Source organism: Mercenaria mercenaria, chromosome 4 (assembly GCF_021730395.1).
Source record: "Mercenaria mercenaria strain notata chromosome 4, MADL_Memer_1, whole genome shotgun sequence".
NCBI lineage: Eukaryota > Metazoa > Mollusca > Bivalvia > Venerida > Veneridae > Mercenaria > Mercenaria mercenaria.
In genome coordinates this window covers 59,236,003-59,248,215 of record NC_069364.1, presented here as the reverse complement: position 1 = coordinate 59,248,215, position 12,213 = coordinate 59,236,003, and the positions used below count along the sequence as shown (strand labels likewise).

At 35.8% G+C, this 12,213-nt stretch overlaps 1 protein-coding gene across 1 annotated transcript in view; it reads left to right on the top strand.

The window, feature by feature from the left end:
- LOC123551870 (DNA helicase B-like) overlaps window positions 1–12,213 on the top strand; it is a 71,365-nt gene that overhangs the window by 17,189 nt on the left and 41,963 nt on the right. Inside the window, exons 3-6 of the mRNA XM_053542225.1 lie at window positions 2,481–2,545; window positions 3,893–4,013; window positions 7,100–7,406; window positions 8,579–8,715. Of these exons, the coding sequence (XP_053398200.1) occupies window positions 2,481–2,545; window positions 3,893–4,013; window positions 7,100–7,406; window positions 8,579–8,715 (630 nt within the window). The remainder of the gene's footprint in view (window positions 1–2,480; window positions 2,546–3,892; window positions 4,014–7,099; window positions 7,407–8,578; window positions 8,716–12,213) is intronic.

Below are 12,213 nucleotides of genomic sequence, written 5' to 3'. Positions count from 1 at the left end.
ACAATTCACACACCTGTTTGCAGAATGTCATCAGTGAGTGACCTTTTTAAACTTGTATGTATGTGTCATTACAAAGCTAGTTACAAAATATCAAGTCTAGGATATCAGTGTTTTTACAGACATTATGTAAATATGTAGACAAGCCATAAATTTGAAGATTCTATTGTTTGTTCACAACAGCTGCATTATTAATTCACTGGTTGTCACTAGTCTTGAAGTTTTTCGACTGCAAGGCAGACTGCAGACTCTAAAAGGGGCATGGTGCTTCCCCAGAAAAATGGCACTTTTAGCGCCCGGTTTGACACAGAAAGGGCATTCATCCAAGGCTTAGTGCGCTTGCTGGCGTCATTTTTAGCTCGACTATTCGAAGAATAGGGGAGCTATCCTACTCGCCCCGGCGTCGGCGTGAGCGTCACACAAATGTTAAAGTTTGCATACCACCCCAAATATTTTCAAAGTCCATTGAGATATTGCTTTCATATTTTGCATACTTCTTAACCGTCATGGCCCCAGTCTGTAAAAAGGAGGAGGCAACTCTATCAAGCATTTTGACTGAATTAAGGCCCCTTTTTGACTTAGAATAAATGTTAAAGTTTGCGTATCACCCCAAATATTTTCAAAGTCCATTGAGATAATGCTTTCATATTTTGCATACTTGTTTACCATCATGACCCCAGTCTGTAAAAAAGCAGGAGGCAACTCTATCAAGCATTTTGACTGATTTATGGCCCCTTTTTGACTTAGAATAAATGTTAAAGTTTGCGTACCACCCCAAATATTTTCAAAGTCCATTGAGATATTGCTTTCATATTTTGCATACTTGTTTACCATCATGACCCCAGTCTGTAAAAAAGGAGGAGGCAACTCTTTCAAGCATTTTGACTGATTTATGGCTCCTTTTTGACTTAGAATAAATGTTAAAGTTTGCGTACCACCCCAAATATTTTAAAAGTCCATTGAGATATTGCTTTCATATTTTGCATACTTGTTAACCGTCATGGCCCCAGTCTGTAAAAAGGAGGAGGCAACTCTATCAAGCATTTTGACTGAGTTATGGCCCCTTTTCAACTTAGAATATGCTTATTGTAATGTTAAAGTTTTACTCATAGCTTATATTATACTATCAAGCACTGAGAATAGTCGAGCGCGCTGTCCACTGACAGCTCTTTTTCATACTATTTTCAAATTGCATCTGGGAACCTTTCATATCTCATGGTAGATATTTAATATTATTCTCTAGATAATTCTTACCATATTGTGAATGAACTTTCCTTTCTTTTGTTCAAAGAGGACTTTTTATCTCGACTATACAAAGAATAGTAGAGCTATTGGACTTGCCCGTGCGTCGGCGTCCCGATTTGGTTAAGTTTTTGTATGTAAGCTGGTATCTCAGTAACCACTTGTTGGAATAGATTGAAACTTCACACACTTATTCGCTGTGATAAACTGACTTACATTGCACAGGTTCCATAACTCTGTTTTGCTGTTTTACAAAATTATGCCCCTTTTTCGACTTAGAAATTTTTGTTTAAGGTTTTGTATGTAAGCTGGTATCTCAGTACCCACTTATGGGAATGGATTGAAACTTCACACACTTGTTCACTGTCATGATATGACATGCACTGTGCAGGTCCTATAACTCTACTTTGCATTTTTTTCAAAATTATGCCTCTTTTTAGACTAAGCAGTTTTTGGTTAAGTTTTTATATGTAAGCTGGTATCTCAGTATTCACTAATGGGAATGGATTGAAACTTCACACACTTGTTCACTGTCATGATATGACATGCAGTGCAAAGGTTCAATAACTCTACTTTGCATTTTTACAAAATTATGCCCCTTTTTTAACTTAGCAGTTTTTGCTTAAATTCTTATATGTAAGTTGGTATCCCAGCACCCACTAATGGGAATGGATTGAAACTTCACACACTTATATACTGTCATGAGCTGATTAGCACTGTGCAGGTTCTATAACCCAGTTTTGCATTTTTGCAAAATTATGCCTCTTTTTCGACTTTTGTATTCATTCAATTGACAAGGCTGTTGAATAGTCGAGCGTTGCTGTCCTACGACAGCTCTTGTTTAATGTGCAGTATGAGTGCTAGGTGTATGAAGTCTGTTGAAATTACAATTTAACCCTAAATGTCAAGTTAAAATGAAATGTTTTACACACTGCTTGCATCTATAAATAAAGCTGCTGGCAAAGTTTCAGGCAGTTTAGATCACTTTCATTTGTTTTTCTTTTTGTGTTTTCGTAAAGTTCAAAGTCATCCATATTGGCTGAAACCCACAAATCACATTTGTATTTGCATGCACGCATTGAATCATTTATTTTTATTACGGTATTTTGATGAACAGGGGCTTAGATGTATAAAACCAGAAACTACTGTAGGGCAATTTAGTCACAGCATGTAGTTCAACACAGTCAATTTCCCGAGTATATTATGAGACTCTTAAAGCTACAAACTTAATTTTCTTTCAGAACACATCAGCATGGAGCAGATCCTAAATATGGTCACTGGCTGCCTGGTCCTGAGAGATATTGAGGTAGTTTTGCTTTTTACTTCAGCAACTGTTGTTCCCATGCACTTACAGTTATTTTTGTATTGAAGTCAGAGTCAAAACTATCATAATGCTATTTTTTTAAAAATTGGACCAAAAATGGATAAGATAAGGCAGATTGAAATCTGAGACAGTGTCTGATGATGGAGCTGGCATGCTTGTGTATCTGTAGAGCTTGTCATTCCCAGATTGACTGAAAACTAACAATATCGAGTAATCACAGTTTGATGAAAACTGGTGAATGTTGGCAAATTCCCAATTTATTTATATATTTACATCAAATTGAGCTTTTCAAAGCATATTCTGTACTGTATTAAAATAATTCAGATACAGTTGAATAACACTAAATTTTTACTGGAGACCAAATCAAGATGTTTGTTATTAGCTCTGTAATATAAAGAAGATACTGTTTATTGCATTATCAGGTTGAAATATCTTTCATCAAGTTAGTGAGCACCAGATGCAATATTTTCACAAGTGCTTTAGCCAGGCATGGAAAATGTAAGATCTGATGTTCTACAGTGAAAGATATATATTTATTTATTTTATGCTAACTAGCATTTAACTATCAGTTAAATATTTTAATATTTCATCACTCACACTGTGAAAATATGAAATCTATATTTTCACACTGTGAGAGATATAGCTCCACCCCCTCATTACATTGTGTATGAATTTTAAATTATTTGCTTAAAACAGGATGAAAATTGTAGTCGCACTTTGTTCTTTATAGTTTATTTCTCGATTCAAATTATTTTACTTAACGAGAATTTCATAACGTTATGCAGCAAAAAATAAAATGGAACTTTACATGTATGTTGTATGCGTCTTTATAACGTCACAGCACATCTGACATCATGTCTGTTTATGTGCGTCTGTTTCCCGCGCTGAGATTAAAAATAGTTGCAAAATGCAAATTTCAACGTAATTGAGCATAAAATAAAAAGAAAATTTGTTTGTTTTCGTGAATATAGAATATATCTCACCTCAAAGTGAGAAAATGTTCACATTTTCACTCGCATTACGCGCTCGTGAAAATATTTGAAATTTTCTCACTTCTCAGTGAGATATATTCCATATTCACTCAAAACAAACAAATATCCTCTATAGTTTCTTTTACTGAACCTTTCTCAGTGGTTTTAACCAAATTTTATGAATTTGATACGTTTTACCCACTGCAGTTGGTAAATCTCATATTTGCTGTTTTTCACTGAAATATCTCAGATGTATTTCACTGTAAAATTGTCACATTTTTAACATTTAAATTTAACATTTTAATATTTTACTTTTAAAAGTACATGTATGTATTAAATTGTGGTATTATCTATGTAGGAAGGAGAAGACTCTGAAGACGAAGGAGGGGATGATTTACAGTGGGTGGGATACAAAGAAGTGGCTCAACTCGGCAGGGGAAAATCACTGGTACCATATGAAAAAACAAAGAGGACAATAGGTTTCATTCTTATTTAATTTTGTCCTCCTTCGAAGAAAAGTTAGTACATGTATATTGTTTTGCTCAGTGTCAGTGTGTTGGTGGGTTGATCCTTCGGGAGACTATTTTCTCAAGGTAACAGCAAACAACATTATATACCCACTTGCCTCCTAAGGCCATCATTAAGGGCATATATGTTTTATGAACAGTTCCTGTTTATGTGAGTTCACAGTTTTAGATATATTAAGGGTATGTCCTTTCGCCTTTGTAAGGTGGAAAATAGGCAGAGCAAGTCAATCTCCAAGGTAGATTTCCCTACTGGCAGCCCAAAATTTTAGGTGTTGCAGAAATTTTTCTTAGATTGTAAAATTATTTCATTCTTCTTATGAATTATTGTTATCCCCCGACAAAAGTCGGAGGGATATAGTTTTGGCGTTGTCCGTCCATCCTTCCGTCCGTCTTTCCATCCATCCGTCTTTCCGTCCGTCCGTCCGGAGCCATATCTAGGAAATGGTTCGGAATATTTATTTAAAACTTCATATACATGTTCACCACTATGAGTTCTTGCGGCCCGTCAAGTTTCAGTCAGATTGCCCAAGTAACACCAGAGTTATGGCCCTTAGAAGTTTCTAGTGTTAACTATATAGGGTACTATAAATATGGCAATTTCTGCATCATAACTTTTGATATATTTCACCTAGAACTATGAAACTTAAACAGAATTTAGATCACCATAATGTGGTTGTGTACACACAATTTCGTTTGGATTTATTTGTAAATTTAGAGTTATTGCCCTTTAATTGTATAAAAATCCACATATTTGTACATAACAAACTTACCAATTGGTAGAATTTCATTAAATTTCTTTCATTCTTTTCCATGAACATTTATTGTAAACATGTGAAGTTGTGTACCCACACCTGGTCACCCCCTTACCTTGATCACACCCCTCCCCCACCCCCCCCCCCCCCCCCCCCCCCCCCCCCCCCCCCAAAAAAAAAAAAAAAAAAAAAAAAATCATTATTTTACATTTTTTTCAGACAAACCTCATAAACATGTTCACCACTATGAGGTTATGGGGACCATCAAGTTTCAGACAGATTGTCCAAGTAACACCAGAGTTATAACCCTTAGAAGTTTCTAGTGTTAACTGTAATATAGGGTACTATAGATCTATAGATATGGCAATTTCTGCATCATAACTTTTGATATATTTGACCTTGAACTATGAAACTTTAACAGAATTTAGAGCACTATAATGTGGTTGTGCACACACAATTTTGTAGGGATTTCTTTTGTAACTTCAGAGTTATTGCCCTTTAATTGTCTAAAAATCCACATATTTGTACATAACAAACTTACCATTTGGCAGAATTTCATTAAATCTCTTTCATTCTTTTCTGTGAACATTTATTATAAACATGTGAAGTTACGCACCCACACCTTGTCACCTACTTGCCTTGGTCACACTCCCTCCCCATCCCAAGAAAAAATTATTTTTTTTTCATTTATTTTAGATTTTTTTCAAACCTTCCATGATTATTTATCAACATGCAAGTTGTACCATTTCCCAACCTCACTCCTCCATACAGTCATGCCCACCACTGATCATGCATCCTCTGCCCCCCCCCCCCCTGCAATTTCTTTCATTCTTTTTTGTGAACATCTATTAGAAACATGTGAAGTTGCGCACCTACACCTGGTCACCCACTTGCCTTGGTCACACCCCCTCCCCCTCCCAACCCCCTTCCCCCCAAAAAAAACAAATAATATTTTTTTTTTTTTCATTTCTTATTTTAGATTTTTTTTCAAACCTTCCATGATTATTTATCAACATGCAAGTTCCCCCACCTCACTCCTCCATACAGTCATGCCCACCACTAATCATGCATCCTCTGCCCCCCCCCCCCCCCAACTTCACCCTTTTACCTTTTTTTTTTTTTTTTTTTTTCATTTTTAATTTTCCATCAATATTTATAATCAACATGTGAAATTTTGTTTCCTCTCCCGTTCCCCCGCACCCCCACCCTGTAAAAAAATAAATATATACATATATAAATATATTTCCATTCCCATTTTTTTTTTTTTTAAATGTTCAAACCTTCAACATGTTAAGTTGTGACTGCACAAACCTTGCCCTCAGCCATGTTCAAGATATCTTACCTGTGTTCTCTTAAGGACATCTGTTCTTTTAAGTTCAAATGTACATGTTAATCAGCAACACCTGGTGCCAAACCACTCAAAGACAATATTTCATTCCAGTTAAACTTCAAGCTCACATTTCAATTAACTGCATTTAATTTTAAAGCTAAGCTTATTACAAAAAGCATATCCCATTCAAAAAAAATTCTTTAGTCAGGATCAAAGTATCATACATTTATTGTGTACTCTTTAATTAAACATTTGTAATTTACACCAAATATCAGAAACATTTATACAGCCAAACCCTGTTAACTCTAACTCGATGGGCCCAGCAAAATTTGTTCGAGTGATCGGTTGTTCGAGCCATCGAACAAAAATTCATTATACAGGGATTTTCCGGGACCTGACGACGAGTTTGAGGGTAGGGTGGTATATGACTTATCCGAGTTCGAGTTAACGAAGTTTGACTGTATTAACAAAAATGATGCTGGTACACGTAACTCATACTGTGAAATCATTAATATTTGTGGGGAACAAATTTTCGTTGATTTCGTGGTTGAGTCAATCCATGAAATTTAATCCCAACGAACATGTAAAATTCCAATTCATATTATGTTCAAAAGTTGAAATCCCCACGAAATTGTCGTTTTGACCAAACCCACGAAATTTCATGCCCACGAAATTAAATGATTTTACAGTACATGCTTTGCCTGCAAAAAAGATAATGTATGTTTATAAAAACTTTGGTTTTCGGTATTAGTAAGTGATAGAGATTACTTGAGCTTTAATAGCATAATTGCCTGTTTTCATCTATTAGTTTTGGGTTCAACAGTCAATATCACAATAACCTTTGAACTATAAACTATTTTTAGTCAATTATTGAAGAAAATGGTGGTCACAGTAATATCATCCCCATTGATTTTAGGGTCAGCAGGTCAAAGCTCACAGTTTTCATTTGTTTTCAGGAGATCTTATTGACCTGCAGACAGGGAGGCCACGAGCGGTTGCTGGGGGATTCCATTTAACAGACCCTTGGTGGCAGATGACAATTCTTAGAACAAAGAAGAGCAAGGGAAAGTTTCTCGAGCCAAAAGACTACTTTGCATTATGTTACAGGCTCAGAGATGATGCAAGCAGGTTCACTGACAGAGTTGTGCACCTGTTTTTGAGTAAATTACAGGATACTTTGTCGGAGGAAGATGATAATGGGACCAAGGTCAATATCTCTCCATGGTTTTCACCTGCAAGGATACAGTTTGAAACATTTTTAAAGTAAGTCAGATTAGTCGATGCAAAAGGGTTTCAAGCTGAACTGTTCAGATAGATAGCACTTGCTCTTTCTTCAGGGATGGTTTTATTTGTAAGCTAATATCTCAGTAACCACCTAAAGGAATGAGTAGAAACTTCCAAAACTTTTTCACTGTGATAATCAGACTTGCAGTGCCAGGTTTAATAACTCTAATTCGGATATTTAACAATTATGGTGCTTTTTTGACTTTTTCTATCTGTAGTACAGATTTTGTATGAAAGCTTGAATCTTGTTTAGCGTGATAAGAAGAGAAAGTCCCATGAACAGTAATTCTGTAACCCCATTTATGCTTGTTAATGTGATTGTATTTATTTATTTGTTTAATCTTTTTTTGGGACAGTATTTTTGAATTGTCAAACATTCCTGTCCTTCAACAGCTCTTTGTTTATTATAAAATCTGTAAAGTGGTATGTAGCAGACCTCAGTTTTTTAAAAGCTTGTTGAAGAAACCTTCATTGAAATATTTACTGTAGTATAAGAGCTGCAAAGTTTACATGATTGACAGAACTGGTGTGAACCCTTCCAGGCATGATTCCTCATTCTATCATGAAAATACACAAATGACTGGTAGAAGGTTCTAATATACACAATGAAACATTTGCCCGAGAGACATAATTATCTTGCTTTGCTAGCAAGTAAAGACTCCAGAGTGACCTTAGTTTTGGGTGCAGCTTTTCAGGCTCAGTGATTTATAGCTTGCAAATCTATCGTTTTACTGCTGTGTTTGATTCAGTTTAGACTGGTGTTGGGACAGACAGCCCTTATAATTAATGAGTTCAAAATATGTTTTCCTCAGATCTGTGTTAAAATGTCTTTCTTAAATATCTGCATGCCTGTTACTTTATTGTCGTGTGTAGATATATCTTGGACATGTTTTGCATATGTTGTAGACAAGACTGTGTACCTCTTCCTTCCCGCCAAACATTCTCTGTTTTGCAATCCAAATGTTTTCTGTTTTGCAATCCAAATATTCTCTATTTTGCAATCCAAATGTATTCTGTTTTGCAATCCAAATATTCTCTGTTTTGCAATCCAAATATTGAAGGAAGTGCATTAGATTAGATATTGTGTAGTGTTACTTAATTACATTACTTAGTTTATTACATAATTAATTGCATTACTTAATTAATTACAGAGAGAGGGGTCAATATGATGATTTGGAGTTACTGAACCTTGAGGAACGACTTGAAGCTTATGTGGGGAGTTTTCCTGAAGATGAACAAACAGCGAGTTCTACACAAACACGATTTAAAAATGCCATCATACAGTCAGGTTTGTTTGTTTCGGGATGTAATTTCTGAATTTCATTAAAGCTACGACGTAAAAACCCCTCGCCCGATCGGTCGAGTATACAGCGAGGTCCACTCGTCCTATCCAGACTTTAACTCGCCAATGCGAGCGGGTGAGGGGAGTTTTACACCCCTGTAAAGGTTAGGGTAAGTATCACCATGGTTGCAAAATATATACATTTAAAGTACTTTTAGTTCAAATTGCTTCAATCCGACATATACTGGAGTCTGTTATTTATACCAGCGCTCAAATTCTGCATTGAGTCACAGCTGTTTCTAATCCCATACTGTACCCATACCGTACATTCGTAAACTATAGGTTTTGTAAAAAAAAAGGGCAGAAACTTTCATCGTTCTATGCCATCAAAATGCTTCAGAAACACCTTAAAATCTGCTTATTAAGAAATCTGCCGTTTGATAATTTTATATATATATTTCTAAGTCATTTGCTCAAACACTGAAAGAGTATTTCGTACCAACCTGCGTTGTATAAATGCCCGCCACACCCCACCTCGTTGTAATTTGATTTAAGCGAAATCTAACATGGTGACCTATCAATTTTCTTTTCGTTTTAGATTAGGCAGACATAACCAAAGGTATGTGCAGAGTTTGATTAAATTCTGTTATGTGAAACTCGATAAAATAGCAGAAGTACCAACTTAAAACTGACAAAAATATGCAAAGATAGCCCTTGGGTCTGCTGAACAAGTATTCCTTTCTTTACAAAATCATGTTCTTTTGATTTCTCTGAGTATGTTTCAAATAGATATATTGTTTTCCATTATAAAAATGCTTAGATAATCAAATTTATGCTGATTATTGTACTGAAATATGTTTTAGGATTACAGAAATTTTGAAAAATGTTTAAAATAGCACCATATCTAGGAGCAAATTAAATTGAAACAAAGCTTGTAACCTAGTATTTTTATTTCATTCTTCAATACATCATAACATGATCTTTTAATACAAAACATTTCATCAAAATTTATTATTGAGAAAAAAATTATGAAACTAGCGAGCATCCTTAAGTGAACTTTGTCCTTTTGTGTGTGATATCAACAAAGAAATCAGTAAAGCGTTTGAAAAACACAAGTCCATTTTGTTTACAGTGTGTCACAGCTAACATACATGTATAATATTTTTATGTTTAAATTTGAATGACACCAAGAGGTTAATGTACATTGAATGTAAAACAAAATTTCTCTTGCTCAATTTGACCAAGATGGACAAAACCCCACCCCCTTGATTTTGTTGAATAAAAACTTTAAAATTAAAGAAAAACATAACGGGAATTAGAAACTACAATTTTTAAGTTGATAATTATGTCTCCCCCACTCTGGGGGAAGACATATTGTTTTTGCCCTGTCCGTCCGTCTGTATGTCACACTTCATTTCCGAGCAATAACTGGAGAACCATTTGACCTAGAACCTTCAAACTTCATAGGATTGTAGGGCTGCTAGAGTAGACAACCCCTATTGTTTTTGGGGTCACTCCGTCAAAGGTCAAGGTCACAGGGGCCTGAACATTGAAAACCATTTCCGATCAATAACTAGTGAACCACTTGACCCAGAATGTTGAAACTTCATAGGATGATTGATCATGAAGAGTAGATGACACCTATTGATTTTGGGGTTACTCTGTCAAAGGTCAAGGTCACAGGGGCCTGAACATTGAAAACCATTTCTGATCAATACCTAGTGAACCACTTGACCCAGAATGTTGAAACTTCATAGATGATTGGTCATGAAGAGTAGATGACCCCTATTGATCTTGGGGTCACTCCGTCAAAGGTCAAGGTCACAGGGGCCTGAACATTGAAAACCATTTCCGATCAATAACTAGAGAACCACTTGACACACAATGTTGAAACTTCATATGATGATTGTACATGCAAAGTAGATGACCCCTATTGATTTTGGGGTCATTCCGTTTAAGGTCAAGGTCACAGGGGCCTGAACATTGAAAACCATTTCTGATCAATAACTTGAGTACCACTTGACCCAGAATGTTGAAACTTCAGATGATGATTGTACATGCAAAGTAGATGACCTCTATCAATTTTGGGGTCACTCCGTTAAATGTCAAGGTCACAGGGGCCTGAACATTGAAAATCATTTCCGGTCAGTAACTTGAGAACCTCTTGACCCAGAATGTTGAAACTTAATAGGATGATTGGTCATGCAGAGTAGATGACCCCTAACGATTTTGGGGTCACTCTGTTAAAGGTCAAGGTCACAGGGGCCTGAACATGGAAAACTGTTTCCAATCAATAACTTGAGAACCTCTCGACCCAGAATGTTGAAACTTCATAGGATGATTGTTCATGCAGAGTAAATGACCCCATTGTTTTTGGGGTCACTCCGTTAAAGGTCAAGGTCACAGGGACCTGAACATTGATATCCATTTCCGATCAATAACTTGAGAACGTCTTGATCCAGAATGTTGAAACTTCATAGGATGATTGAACATGCAGAGTAGATGACCCCTATCGATTTTAGGGTCACTCTGTTAAAGGTCAAGGTCTCAGTAGCCTGAACATGGAAAACAATTTCCGATCAATAACTTAAGAACCACTTGACCCAGAATGTTGAAACTTCATAGGATGATTGAACATGCAGAGTAGATGACCCCTAATGATTTTGGGGTCAGTCTATTAAAGGTCAAGGTCACAGGGGCCTGGTCATGTAAAATCATATCTGGAAAATAACTTGAGAACCACTTGACCGAGAATGTTGAAACTTAATAGGATGATTAGACATGCAGAGTAGATGACCCCTATTTATTTCGAGGTCACTTGATCAAAGGTCAAGGTCACAGGAGCCTGAACAGTGACTTGAGAACCACTAGTAATTAACCAGTACTTATGCCTTGTTAAGGAGTTCAGAAGACTGCAATTGAATTCCGCAGTTGAATTCTGTTCATTACCAGACCTGAACCCACAACCATTATTTTTAGGAGTCTCATGCTTTGCTTTATCTTTAGATTGGTGTTGAATAGATATATAGAGGATATATTCAAGTTTTTTTTACATGAATATGTTTTTTATTTTCACCTCATGGTATGAAAATAAAATATTTCATGAGTAGCGTAGCCACGAGCGAAATGTTTTTTCATATTACGAGGTGAAAATAAAAACCATATTCATACCAAAAACTTGATTTTTCTGTTTATTATATACATAAATGATTGAAAACGTTTGTTTAGATTTAGAATGGGCTACAACAACAAAAATACATTTTCCTTACAGCTAAAATTTAATCTTATTTTGGAAATAAATCAAAAGCGTTACCTTTACAGCATCTGCAAAGGTATTTTATATGAAAATGTAGTTCCTGGTAATTTCGACATATTGATGCGGTTTTATTTTCTGGCATTTCAAACGGTCTCCCAAGTTATGTCCCTTTGCAGAAGATTAAATGCTGTGTACACATACATATACCGGTTAGAATGTGCCATAGGCGGGTTGTCATCATTGTAAAT